A 14,580-nucleotide genomic window follows, 5' to 3' on the forward strand; every position below is an offset into this window, starting at 1 on the left:
AGACCTTGTGGTCGACGATATTGTTAACATAATCGTGATTGAACATAACCAATTGAAATAACTAACATTTTTCTAATTTTATAACCGATAACTAATTGATAACCAATGATCTCACATCTTTACATTTAAACGCCTATTGAATTTTTAATTAAAACAGCTATATCTATTCAAAAATTGAAATAACTTAATTTTTTTTGTAACTTCATAACTGATGATTGATGAATAACTTAAAAGATCAGAAAATGTTTTTTTTTTTTGAATAATCAGAAAATGTTATTGCCTCTCTAAAATTTTTTCTTAATATTTCTTTCCATGATGTGGTTTATAAATTATTGGGTGGCTATCAAGTAGGTGATCCTACTATTAGAAAATATCATGTAAATAGGAAAAGAAGAAATTAAGAGGTAATATTGAAATAAAATTCCACACGTAATAATTTATTTATTTATTTATTGTCGTGTAAACTTGCACAATCATCCTTCATTTAATCATTTTCTCGGCTCCCTTTTCTTTATTATTCTCTCACTCTCAGCTCGCCGGCCGGCCTGTTTCCTCCGACCAAACAACCATAAAAAACACACTATTCTAAAGATGCCCATGGAGCGTTCGTTCTCGTCGTCGAGCAGTTCGAATAACTCTTCTTTCTCCGCCTCCAAACGCGGCTCCTCCGCCGCCGTTCTCTCCATACAGTGCCTGAAAGGCAGCTCTAAAGCCGACGAATGGACCGGCGACGCCTTACAGACCGGCGATATCGTGGAGGAGCTCAGAATCGGGAACATGATCGTCAAGGCGCCGTTCAAGAACGGCCGAGCCGGCCTGCAGAAGCTCCTCCACGATTCCTTCAAGCTGAAGAACACTTCGGTCCACGTCCGCGTCCGGCGCGGCGCCGACGACGACGGCGAGTTCGCCGAGCTGCAGGCCTGCCTCGTCCCCAACGCCGTCGCCGGCCGGAAACAGTACATGCTCAGGTCCATCGACGATCCCAATTACGCCGTCGGGTTCGCCGATCGGACCGAGTCCGAGTGCTTGGATTTGCAAGGTGGGTTTTATTATTATTATTTTTTCCGGTTGTTTAATTTTGGCGTTGACTTGGCTTTAAATATTGCTTCCGAGGATGTTGACTACGTTGTTGTTTTACGTTTTCCTGTGGGTGTTGGGTATTTAATTATTGAAATTTAATGCATAATTGCGTATAAAATCATTAACTTCACATCTTGTAATGCTTTCGTGTCGATGTGTTTATATTAGGATATAGAAGCAGTAATTACGGAGCATTTTCCTTGGTATACATTTAAATATTTAATCTCTAAATTATTATTAACAATGGATTCAAACTTTAAAAGTATTATTTTCTTGATAAAAATTTAAAAATAGAATATAGGTTGCTTTCTTACACAATGTTGTTGTCATAAAGTATATATACATGTACATACATGAATTCATTTCTTTTGTGACAAAAAAATTAGTTGTTACTATTTGAAGATTGATAATTAAATAAATTTTGCTTCAACCTACGTAATAGTTGTAAATCACACTAATGCATACTTTAGTATGAGTTAATAAATAAAATGATGCATAAAATTATAAGTGGAAATTGTATATAATTTGATATACCTAATTGTTTTTGGAGTGTAATGTTGACAAATTACTTAAATTCAAGAATTTCTAGAAGTATTTGATTACCTAAACAGTACAGTAAAAGTGGAAAATGTCACAATTTGATTCCGAGTTGTTGGCATCTTGGAGTGTGGTTTGATATTCAGTGTACTTGCTTGCCGACATGGCGAGATTCCTTCCAGATACTTTCTGACTTTTCTTTTAAGGAAAAGCACAAGTTACACCTAGGATAGGATAAACGTTGACCATATTTATTGCATAGGATGAACGTTGACCAGAAAATATGACTAATTGGTGGATTGATCGATCCTTTCTGGAATTGTGCTGGATGGTGGGTGTTGCCATATGTGTGCTTTCTCCTGTGGCTATGGGGTGTAAAAACGAAGCACCAATGATGAATTTAATTAACTTGAGGATCTGAATTAATAAACTCAATGAATTAATTAAGGAAATAATGAAGGGACAAATGGTGTAGTAAAAGTGACAAAGAATGTGTATATCACAGAGATAAATTCGTATTAATAAGCTGTAAAATGATTATAAGGAATATGTCCAGCTATTACAAATTTACAAGTGTTTCAGGATGTCCAAACAAGATAAAGGGTTGTGCTTTTATACTAGCTAGCCCCCTAATTGTCCCGAGATAATGGAGGGTGGTTATAACAAACTTGGACTGCGCCCGACAGAGCACCCCTCAACACCCTAACCGAGCCCCTGTGTTTCGACCGAGCACCCCGCGTGGGCTCACGCCTTGTTGAGCACCCAAGGGCCTCGGAGCCACCTAGCATGGGCTTGGTCTTGGCCCAGGCCTAGGCCTTGGCCCGTGGTCCAAGCATGGGTCTCGGGCCCCTCCACGTCACTCTTGATCCGATGCTGTTAGTCGGGGCCCCGCAATCCGATGTATAATATATCCATAGTGTATATATATTATTTTATTTTTTAAGTGAGGAGGGGAATCTGCCGGACTGCAGCCACTACTAAACTTCAATTCCCGTCTTGCTGAGGGAGTTGAACTTAAAAGGTTGTAGTTACAACCCAGTTAACAGGTTGACAAACTTGGCGGGGTTACTGATATATTCTTTTATATTTACCAATAATGTGTGTGCATGCAATATATGCAGCTTCAAGGGCGTCAAGAATGATGGATGCATTAACAAGAACTCCCCTTCAATATGGGTTCGTGTCGTATCCATGGCAGAGAAAAATGGCGGAGATGCTACCAGTACCCAACTCCAGCAGCTTTTATTCCATTCTCCTCCTCCCCAAAACCTCCGGCGACCACGAAGCCGCCGCTCTTCAATACAACGATCTTGAAGACACCCTTGGCAGAGCCAATGCCTGGCTTAATGCTTCTCAAGCCTCCGGCGTTCCCATCGTCTTCATGAACATCCAGACTGAATCCCTACTCACTAAGGTAATTAATAATTTCTATCTGCAGGGCCTAATATACAAAAGACTTGCTGATGATATGCATTAGGGTTTGTATCTGCATTTGTGTAGATATCTGGGAGAATGGCTTCTTGTAGTGTAAATGCGGGGTCGCTCTCTGATTTATCAAATCTTAGCAATGCAAGCTTGTACGGCTTTGAAGATTACCATGGCGTGGATATTGGTGTTGTACGAGCAGTTCGGCTCTGGTTTTCCCCTCTTGGTGGAGAAATTCCTATCGAAATCAAAATCAAAGAAGATGACACCAAACTAGGTTTTGCCATCAGTAGAACAGAAGAGGTTCGTCACATTATAAATTCATGCCATCCTAGAACTCAATTAGGCTATTAAACTTTTAAAAAGCTGTAATTAAACGTATTACTATGTCAAATTAGTTCATTGAAATCAAAAAGTTGATTAGTGACATAATAGCAGCTGGTTGCTAAGGGTTCGGAAATGCTCTGACAACATTTTGGCTACCTCTGGTGAAAATTGACACCAGAGACTATTGACATTAGCCACTAACATTCTTTGGAGAAGGCGACAACTAGTCTTCACCTCTACTTGTTGGAGAAGGCAACCAACTGGTCACCTTCTCTAGCGACTAGAGATGGTGATCGGCGATCGTTCACCTGTCGTCAGCCACGGTTGATTTTTTCCAGAGGTAGCTGGAATATTGTCATAGCATGTTAGGAACCCTAGCTACCTACTATTACATATCACTAGCTAATTGGTTTTTGGGCTTCAATGCACTACATTTGCATGCTAATGTGCTTAATTAAAAATTTTAAAATTTTGAGAGCCTGATTGACATAGCATACAAAGTTTCAGGGTGTATTTGATCCTTTCTCCTAAATTCATTTCTATTCTTATAAGTTTTTTTTTTGTTTTTTTTTTTAAAGATTCATATAAGTTTTTTAATGCAAGAGTCTTAAGAAATTATGATTTTATTTTTTTGAACTTGCATGCATGCATGCAGGGATTTATCTACATATCAACGGTGATGGGAGCAGATGAAAATAGTCAAAATACTCCATCTGAGGAATCTGGTCTGAGGCACCTGTACATGGAAGCAACGAGGCAGAACAAGCTTCTAGTAGTTTCCAGAATCTCCCACCAGAAAGTGCTCCCATGGATGGTTTCTCCGGCGGGCGGCGTGAGATGCTACGACACGGTTTCCGTGAGCCAGAAGCTGTCTTTGCACCGCCATGCCAAGGTGCCTATCCTCATTCACGTTTTCCTATGGGACCGCTCAGTAAACGTTCCTAACTGTGGGAGTAATAGGTATCGGGTGTTTTCGCCGACGGGAATGCCACCGGCGCCGGAAGAGAATAAGGCGATGCCTTTGAATCCTGAGGATGAGGTCGTAGATGAAGAGAGTAGTGATGGGAGTGAGATTAGTCGGCTTGAGAGGGATACTGCAGGGGAATTCTCCTTTCGATCGACTCCATAATTTTGCATTTCCAAATAATTGGGTTTAACTTTTTTTTTTTGGGTGTTATACTTGTTGTATATGGAAAATTAAAAATAAAATATATAGAGCAATGTTATTCAAGTTTCTCCCAAGCCAGATGGCATATATTACTGTTATTTTTCCTAAGGAAGGTCTCAGGTAAGAGTAGACATAATTTAATTTGTTGTTTGGATAACAAATTGCATGTGCTAGTTCACCCATTTGATGGGTTACACTTGTTTCTAAGCACAGATGGTGTTAGAATAACTTGACTACTATACACCAATGACACAAGAAATGACTTTCTCGAATGAGAGGTTATGACTCATGGGTTTGAGCCTCACCATTAGTTTAGTTTTCATTAGTCACTGCTGGCATATTAAGAAAACAAACACAAGCCTATGCAGAAAAAAATAGTAAGAAATTTGGGGATCATTAAAATAATCTTTATGATTTATAGAAATATAAGTGGTTGTATATTAATTAATTGTAAGAACATTTTGGGCCATTAACTCATGATCATGGAAACCTTAAAACAATGTGTAATCAAGTTGTGGATATATAAGAGATGAGAGATGGAGCTTATCTGATCCTATTGTTGTGATGCATGCATGCCAAACTATAATTGGCGTTTAGCTTGCAAAACCAGGTTGTTGGAATAATTGGTGTGGGTTGACTAGTGGAACTTCATGTCTTCTTGTGCCTATTGCCTAATGACGCAGTCCTTCCTTGTCGTGCCATAAAAAATGCTATTCTTAAGATGATATTGTCTAGTCAATTTTTTATGTATAATCATTACCATTAATTAATCCGTATGTATATACACCCATCATTAAGTGTTTGGGAAGAAAATACATCATTAAGGATTGTTCACTTCTCATGGTAATTAAGTAGTTTTTTTTTTCTTTTTTAATAACGAATGGAACCCATAGCTATTAGTCGAGGCTAGGTGTGCGCACACAAGTTAAATTTAATTTTGGGTATATACTATCTAAGAATACTTATTGAATTTCATGAATTACTTGATTTATCACGAGTTTTAAAAATGTTATATTTACTCATTAATTAATTAAATATTTTTAAAAATTCAATTAGATAATGTGGAAACAAGCTGAGCCAACAAGATGGGAACTTTTAATTAAGAGGGGCAGAGGGCCGTGTGAGTAACAACAAAATGTGACAATATGTATAGTAAAAATATAATATCTTTCCAAAAGTTTTAAACCTAAACCCTAACCATAGTTTCAAAAAGAATCTTGATAATGCATAAAGTTGTGGCTATTGGTTAGGTTAGTTAAAGCTATGAGCAAAATATAAAGGGTCAGTTAAAGCAATTATAGTGTTAGTTAAAACTGATTACAGTCAAAAAGAAAAAAAGAAAGATTGTTTGATCGAATTTAGGAATCTCTCCTTTCAAAAAGAAATGAAGAAAGAAACCCCAAAAAGCAGACAAGATCATTTTTGCGGATAATTTTTTTTTTTGACAAGATCATTCTTGCAGATAATTTTTTTTTTCTATTTTGAAAAAAATAAAATTAAAAATGTGAAAATTAATTGAGTTAATCCCTCTATCTTGGGTGATGAAAAAAAAATTGTAATTAGTACTCAAGGCTTGTACATTAAGTAAATTGTTCTTGTAAAAATTACAGAGTAAATGAATTCATCTCTTCTTTTTTTGGTAAATTCATGGGGTCTTTCTCTGTCCGTTTAACAAGATTGACAAGTGTATATAATATACATATTACGGAGTACTTAATAATTTTTATGATCAAACTCTAATCACTATTTTCTAAGAATGTTAACCTTAGATTAAAATCAAAGGGTGAGCAAAATAAAACTCAAAATTTTAAGGGTTAGGGCTAAAAAAATTTAGCCTAATAAAAAAAATAGTCTAATTATCTTGAAATTGATAAACCCGATGGCTCAAGTTGGTTAGTTTGAAACATATGAGTTGGCTTGATAGTTCGAGTTGCTCAAGAATACTCTTTATTTGACAAGTTATGTGGAACAAAATATACAAAGGAGATTGTTGATCCCTGCAAGCTAAAAAGTGTAGAAGGGGGTGGGGGTTGAATAGACTTTTTCAAAATTTTGACCGTAGCTCTAAGCTAAGTGAGGTAGAACAAAGTTAAGGAAATAAATTTCCTTGCAGCGGAAGTATCAAACTTGCAAGAGAGAATTTTTAAGTGGTTCAGCAAATTCAGCTCACGTCTCTTTTTGCATCGTTAACTTCTACAACGTAACATTTGCTATTAAGTGTTCTACTTTAATTTTGTTGTAGTTGAGATTCGTAACCTTGCTCCTTCTACTTCAAGCTTTGCTATCAAGTTTTCTACCCACTTAGCTGCGCTACTTGAGTAAATTGTCTCCATTGCTACTTCATAAAATAAATTTCATCTTCCCACTTGATTAAATACTTAATTACCACAAGATCAAAAATTATAGATAGTAGCGAAGACATATCTTTATTTTCTTATACTTGCATAATAACCAATGTCACATTTTAATAGTAGATCGAATGTTAGACTTGACTCTCCGACCCGCTATCCAACAATAATTTGAGTGAGAATGCATATAATTATTAATTGGTACCACCATTAAGTTTTCAAATGTCAACTGTTACGTTTCAACTACTAGGCAAGAAAAACTTTTACAGGATATGTTGTAAGAAATTATTATTATTTTTTACTATCTTTGGATTAAATTAACAAATTATTTGAATTTTTTAATGATGGTTGGCCTGGGTAATTTAATGATTCCCACCCAAACAGAGAAAAAAGAAATTAAGGAAAACGAAATTTATTTATTTCATTAAAACAAAGTCTTGAATCTTGATGGTCCTTTAGGGATTGGAATTCGAATTGATACAAAGCATCCAGTCAATTCTACGCTAGCTTTTTCTATTGGATTAATTAATAATAAAACATGTTTAAAGTTGCTATTGTGTACGAACAATTAAATATGTGAGACATTGAGTCTCATATTTAAACGTCCACATGCATATTAGTTTCTTTTTCTCACTTTAATTTGTTCTTGAAGAATATTTAGTTTTTTTTTTTCAAGTCTTATATTTGATTTTCGAGATATTAATCACACTTGCTTGATGATTAAATACCTATAGATTTCAGTAATTTACCTATGAATTTTTTCATTGGTAAATTTAATTTGTTTATAGTGTATATTTTTTTTTTAAAGTTAAATGTTATTTTTATTATATTATATTTTTGTGAATGAGTTGAAATTGCAAGGACACATACAAAAAAGTAAACGAATTGTAAATTTAATGATATGTCAGTAGAATTTACATAAAAAAATAAAGATAATTAATTGTAAAAATTACAATATACTGATGGAATAATTGGAGATGAAATATTTCGTCAAAAAAAAAAGTGGAGACGAAATATCTACTTTACATTTCTTTTTTTATTTTTTTGGGTTAGACCACTAAGTGTTCTAAGCAGGTCCCCTTCACACCGGACCGACCCAATTAAAGGGCAAAATGCTAGTGAGATTAGTTTTTCTATACAAGAGGGAGTTGGAACTCTCGATCACTCAGACCAACCAATTAAGCTGGTTGAGGCAATGATATTACCTAAACTTTTATTTGCATTTGGATATGTGTATGTCTAAATGAAATTAAAGAGACAAAAGTCAAATCTAAGATTAGGATCTTTAATTAACATATAAGCGTTGTTAAGCTGGGTTAATTAAGCTACTAATTAATGGGATTTTGACTTTGAAGATAATATATGTTTATTAAGCAGGCTTCTTTAATTAATACGTGGTGCAACATGCATGAAAATTAAGCATCAGATCAGAGCTAATCCTAATGGCTAATGATGTCTTGCCTGTCTCCATATCGATCATTCCATCATATAATCTAACATGGAAGCGTGCTGTCTATTTTATTTGGTTGCTTAAAAGTTAAAAGTTAAACCCACCCATCCCGCGAAAGAGATTATTAACCTAACATTATTATTTTCGCCGACTTTTTCCACTACCATAAAATGAACGTACTAACGTGACATTTGATTGAGGATTTTTGCATTCTATTCTAAGTTTTTATACTTATTATCATGTTTTTTAAGGAATACTTGTTATCATGTTATATATATGTTTGTGTATTATATATTTATTTATTTATTTTTATTTTTTTATATATTTATTTTGATTCCAATTCTTATTTACTACCAAACAAAGTGACTCGTTCTATTTAAACTGTACCAATATTTGATTTCCATTAGCATTTCGATTCCACTATTTGAACTAAAGTGCACTCTAATTGTTGATGAAGTCTTGGTTAAAGTAATAATGTATTTAATTAATTTTGAGATATTAGATTTATTGCCTAGGTTAGGTAAATACTATAAGGGTGTGTTTGGTTCATGTGGTTAGACACATGGAATGAGAATGAAAGTCATGCACATTGTTTGGTTGACAACTACTTTTTAAAACAAAGGTAGTATATGATTACTCCTATAATTGCAAAAATCGTTACTTAATTTAAATCAGGTATCATTCAATCAATTCAGCCTTATCCCTCATTATTTTTTGGCCTCCTCACTCATCTCTCATCACTTCATCGACTTCCTAATTGCATTTTCTACTCGCTTAGCTTCACCGCCATTCTTAAGATCAATTGTCTTGATTTTTTATTTTTGTATTTTAAAAACTTTTATTCCGATTATAGGCTCATACATAACAAAACATCAATATTGATAATCATTCTAATTTCACCCTACTACCAAACATGCAAAATACTTTATATCACACACTCATACCATTATAAAACACAGACTCTCTCTCCGTTTTCTTTACTTCACCACGTTATTTATCTATTGTGATTTATAGCACACACTCATGCATGCACATCTTACCAAACGCATTCTATCTAAACCTAATTGCAAACTTAAAAAAAATAAAAATCAAAAGGCTAATAAAAGACTTCTGATTTGTACATCTGATATCTTGTGTAAAATTTTACTGATAAAAAAATTCTAATCAACTTAATTAATTGATTAAGCTGATTATATGTCATTATCCTACCTTAATTATTGATTATTTTTTACACACTCTAACTAATCACCCTTGTGCATGCTTACTATAGGTGGGATTTTTTATTAAATAAAGAAAAAGAGCATCCTTAGCTTGCTTTTCAAAATGATCATCTAAAATTTTCTTTGGATAAATAGTAGTTTGATTATTATTATAGTTTATATTAATTACTAGATGCATGAACCTCTAAATTGAGGCTTGAACTTGAACTACGTACATATATATCTTGCAGACTTCATGCCGATTTTGACTTTTGGAGAATTGACGATGGATAGTCAAATTTATAGAGATAAAATTATATGGTGATGTGAATATATAGTATTTTAATTTGTATGTAATGATCTTAGGGGAGTATTCAATCAGGATTTTATAAATTTGTAGAAGGATAGACTCTTATCGATTTTAAATGAGTTTTATAAAATCTTTTCAAACTTTTGCAGATTTTATAATATAATTAGGCACTTATAAAAGTCTTATATTACAAACAATTACAAACCCAATTTATAGACTATTTTATTTTTAAAAGTTTATAGAAGTCATTAAAACTCTAAATTAAATACACCTTACACACTTTCATTACTCCTATTAAAGTTTATTATTTATATTATAATTTTCTTTCAATAACCTTATGATATATCAATTTCTTATATACCTTAAATTTATGTGTTGCAATTTTAAAAAATCAAATTCGGCTACCACAAAAATGATGTATTATTAATTTAAAGAGAATTTTTGTTGGGTAGTCGCTTCGAGGGGTGAGTCTAGCATTCTGCCATTGAAGCGTGGTGCTGACAGTAGCTACCCATGTATAAAGAAATAAAGTTATGCGTGCATTTACTATTAGCTTAGTTATAACTTCTGGTGTAGTGGTAAGTCTTGATCTCAAAATTAGTAAACTAAAGAAAGTCATGAGTTTGAAAATGAGGTTGGCATGCATCAAGCTAAGCAAACCCTAAAATTTGGTTCACCTGCGTGCCCACACAGGGTTTCATCACTTTCATGGAAAACCCTAAAATGTTGCAACAGGAAGATAATCAATCAAAACCCTATTAAAGTGAGTGCTTCATGCGACATACAATATATAGTTTATTAGATGATATTGATGTTTTGGCATTTTGGGAGAAATCTATATATGGGTCTATATATGACGCAGGGTATACGTCATGTACACATAATATCAACAGTAAAAGAATTCTAAAAAATTTACAATATCACTACAAAATTAAATGACGTAAAAGTATAGATTTTTTTTTTAAAAACCTAATATAATTATACATTACACCAGGCCACGTCGTAATGTTTTATCATAATTAAATATTGACAAAAAGTTGAAAATATTACAAAGTATTGGGGGTTGGGTACGGGGTCCAAAGAATTCCCGTGCTATCCGCAATAAATATCTAAAAAGCTGGTTCTTCTGCAGGACCTACACAAGATTTTCCGGCCGCACCTGCTTTTTGTGTTAAATAAGATGAGAACAATTATGTTTGTATTAGAGTTCACAAAATATAACTGTAGGAATACAAGAGTATATATACAAGAGAATCATAAGTAAATTAGGACTGAGAATCATAAGTAAACTAGGACTAAGACTTATAGTATGACTCTATTATGTAGAGTCCTAATACTCCCCCTCAAGCGGATGGTACGGAAGTAACCTGTAGCTTGTCACGTAAGAAGCAGAACCGGGGACCTGCGAGTGACTTGGTGAAAATATCAGCTAGCTGATCCTTAGTAGAAATAAAGTGCACCTGAATGTCTCCTGCAGCCACTCTGTCTCTTACAAAGTGATAATCAATTTCGACATGCTTTGTGCGAGCATGAAAAATAGGATTAGCACACATATAAGTAGCTCCAAGATTGTCACACCAAAGTTTGGGCACTGGAAGAGGTGAAATTCCTATTTCTCGCAGCAAAGAGAGAATCCACAGAACTTCAGCACATACATCTGCAAGAGCCTTGTACTCTGCTTCAGTAGAAGATCGAGCAACAGTCCTTTGTTTCTTGCATACCTAGGACACTAGATTGGTTCCAAGAAACACAGCATGCCCACTAGTAGACTTTCTATCCGTAGGACAACCAGCCCAGTCAGAATCCGAGAATGCATGAAGCTCACCTGAACTTGACTTTCTCAATCGCAGACCCAAAGACATAGTACCTTTAACATACCTTAACACACGTTTCAGTTGTTCCCAATGTGCAGTGGTTGGAGCATGCATGTGTTGACAAAGCAGATTAACTGCAAAGGATAAATCTGGTCTCGTGATAGTTAGGTACTGTAGTGCACCTGCAATGCTCCGGTATTGCGTGGGATCATCATATGGATCTGTACAAGTAGATATTGTCTTTGAAGTCGTAGTAGGTGTAGACACAGGTTTGCAGTCTGTCATACCAGCTCGTTTAAGTATGTCAGTCATATACCTACGCTGAGAAAGCAACACTCCATCTGCACACTTGACTGTTTCAATCCCAAGGAAAAACCCAGGCTCACCAAGATCTCTAATCTTGAAAGTACTAGAGAGCTTGGAGAGCAAAGCCTCCAATGCACCATGCTCATTGCTCATAACAAGAATATCATCCACATAAACAAGCAGGTAAACAGTAGCCGATCCACGAGAATAATAAAATAACGAAACATCAGTTTTAGAGGCATTAAAACCAGCAGATAATAGAAAAGTGTGCAAACGAGTGAACCAAGCCCGGGGAGCCTGCTTCAAACCATACAGGGAGCGTTTCAACAAGCAAACATGATCAGGGTGCTGAGAATCAACATACCCCGGAGGCTGACGCATGTAAACAGTTTCTGTAAGATTACCATTAAGGAATGCATTATGCACATCCAATTGCCTGACTAGCCAACCAGAAGAAAGAGCAAGAGAGAGCAACAACCTGACTGTAGTAGGTTTAACCACCGGGCTGAAAGTGTCAAAGAAATCTTGACCCGGGACCTGATTAAACCCTTTAGCCACGAGCCTGGCCTTGTAGCGCTCAACAGATCCATCAGCCTTCCTTTTCGTGCGAAACACCCACTTGCAGCCAATAATATTCATAGACGCAGTGGGAGGAACCAAGCACCATGTCTGATTCTGCAACAAGGCATTGAACTCCTGATCCATTGCCTCCCTCCATTCAGAGTGTTTGACTGCCTGAGTATAACAAGTAGGATCAACAGAGGAAACTTGCACAGTCAAACCCGCAACCGGAGCCACAGACCGACTCCTAGTGGCCATGGAGTGAGACCTCTCCGTGGGACGCACAGTACGACCACGTGGCCGACCACGAGGCCTCTTCTGAGCCACATCAGCAGGAGGCGAGGGAGCTACCACAGATGGATCAGCCACAGGATGAAAAACAGATTCAGCCCAAGGTCGTGCAATAGATTCTGATGGAGCCTGCAAAACAGACTTAGCACCAAAAGGAAACACAGCTTCATCAAACCGCACATGACGGCACACAAAAACTTTATTAGTACGCAGGTCCATGCACCTATAACCCCGAAACGAATCAGGATAGCCCAGAAAGACACATGGAGAAGACCTGTAAGACAGTTTATGACGATTATATGGCCGTAAGTGCGGATAGCACAGACAGCCAAAGACACGAAGAAAGGAATATGATGGCTGAGATCTGTGCACTAAGACATGAGGACTAGAGTTATGGAGAGTATGCGAGGGCATTTTGTTAATAAGGAAAACAGCAGCCTCAAAAGCAAAATGCCAGAACCGAGACGGCACAGAGGCACGAGCCATAAGTGCTAGCCCGGTTTCAACCACATGCCTGTGCTTCCGTTCCACACGACCATTCTGTTCGTGTGTGTACGCACAAGATTGCCTGTGACTAATACCAAGCTGAACAAAAACAGAATGTAACTTTTTATACTCAGCCCCTAAATCAGATTGAACAGCTTTGATTTTACGATTGAAGGCACGTTCAGCTAAACATCGAAAACGCTCAAAAACAGAATATATATCTGACTTTAATTTCATAGGAAAATACCAAGTATAACGAGAAAAGTCATCCACAAATAAAACAAAATAACGATAACCCTCAGAAGAGAGTACAGGAGCAGGGCCCCAAATGTCCGTATAAACTAAATCTAGCACATTCGAACTAACAGAGACAACACGTGGCAATGGGAAACGTGCAGATTTACCCATTTGACACGCAGAACACACAGTATGAGAAGTTTTATTCGACTCACTAACAGAACAAGACTCCAAGACTCGATGTAAAACACGCTGATGCGGATGACCCAAACGATCATGCCACGTAGACGCCGAAGCACGAGCAGAAATAAACGCGGAAGGTGAACCAGAAGGAACCGGCAAGGTATAGAGCCCACCGGAACTATTGCCCCGCAAAAGAATTTCCTTGGTCCGAATATCCTTCACAACAAAGAAGGAAGGGTGAAACTCAAAAAACACCTGATTATCCGACGCAAAGCGCTGAACGGATAATAAAGAGGCAGAAAGACGGGGAACATGTAAAATATGAGACAACTTAAGAGACCTAGAAGGCGTAGAAATAGAAGCATGACCCACGTTACTAATAAGTAAAGGCGTACCGTCACCAACACGTAAAGTGTCGTTACCACCATATTCTTCAGAAGTAGAGAGGGCAGCTATATCATGTGTGGCATGATGTGTTGCACCAGTGTCAGGCAACCAGGTATGAGCAGTCACGTTATTCGCCGAATCACCCTGATGAATAAAATTCGCTTGCGGAGAAACAACATAAGGCAACTTGTAACAAGACAAAGCCGAGTGACCAAATGAACCGCAAATTTGACACTGGATGGAAGAGCCTCTGCCACGGCCTCTCCCACCGCCACGTGACTGCCGACCAGAACCGCCGCCGCCACGCCATGCAGAACCTCCGCGACCGCGAGCAGAACTAGAACCAGCACGACCGAACGGTGCTCCGCCAGCCGAACGGCCTCCTCCACGACCACGCGACTGGCGACCTCCCTGAGCAGCGAAAGCCGCCGGTGCAGCACCTCCAGGCAATGCGTAATCATCACCGGCGAT

General features: G+C 36.9%; 1 protein-coding gene across 2 annotated transcripts; it reads left to right on the plus strand.

Moving 5' to 3' along the window:
- The first annotated feature begins 503 nt into the window (after positions 1 to 503).
- On the plus strand, positions 504 to 4,611 carry LOC116015585. Of its 2 annotated transcripts, XM_031255691.1 has the most exons (5): positions 504 to 1,039; positions 2,739 to 3,031; positions 3,118 to 3,345; positions 4,025 to 4,261; positions 4,330 to 4,474. In XM_031255691.1, exons 1-5 carry the CDS (start codon positions 592 to 594, stop codon positions 4,378 to 4,380), a joined length of 1,257 nt encoding a protein of 418 aa, XP_031111551.1. In that variant the 5' UTR covers positions 504 to 591; the 3' UTR covers positions 4,381 to 4,474. The 2 variants fall into 2 exon arrangements, with proteins under 2 accessions (XP_031111551.1, XP_031111550.1); XM_031255690.1 differs by having other exon boundaries at positions 4,025 to 4,611.
- The last annotated feature ends 9,969 nt before the right edge of the window (positions 4,612 to 14,580 follow it).

Source organism: Ipomoea triloba, chromosome 4, assembly GCF_003576645.1.
Source record: "Ipomoea triloba cultivar NCNSP0323 chromosome 4, ASM357664v1".
Lineage (NCBI taxonomy): Eukaryota > Viridiplantae > Streptophyta > Magnoliopsida > Solanales > Convolvulaceae > Ipomoea > Ipomoea triloba.

Coding starts and splice junctions, on each gene's coding strand:
- LOC116015585 (XM_031255690.1), top strand. CDS start 592: ATGCCCATGGAGCGTTCGTTCTCGTCGTCGAGCAGTTCGAATAACTCT. Junction 3,032..3,117: donor CTGAATCCCTACTCACTAAG/GTAATTAATAAT, acceptor GCATTTGTGTAG/ATATCTGGGAGAATGGCTTC. Junction 3,346..4,024: donor CCATCAGTAGAACAGAAGAG/GTTCGTCACATT, acceptor GCATGCATGCAG/GGATTTATCTACATATCAAC.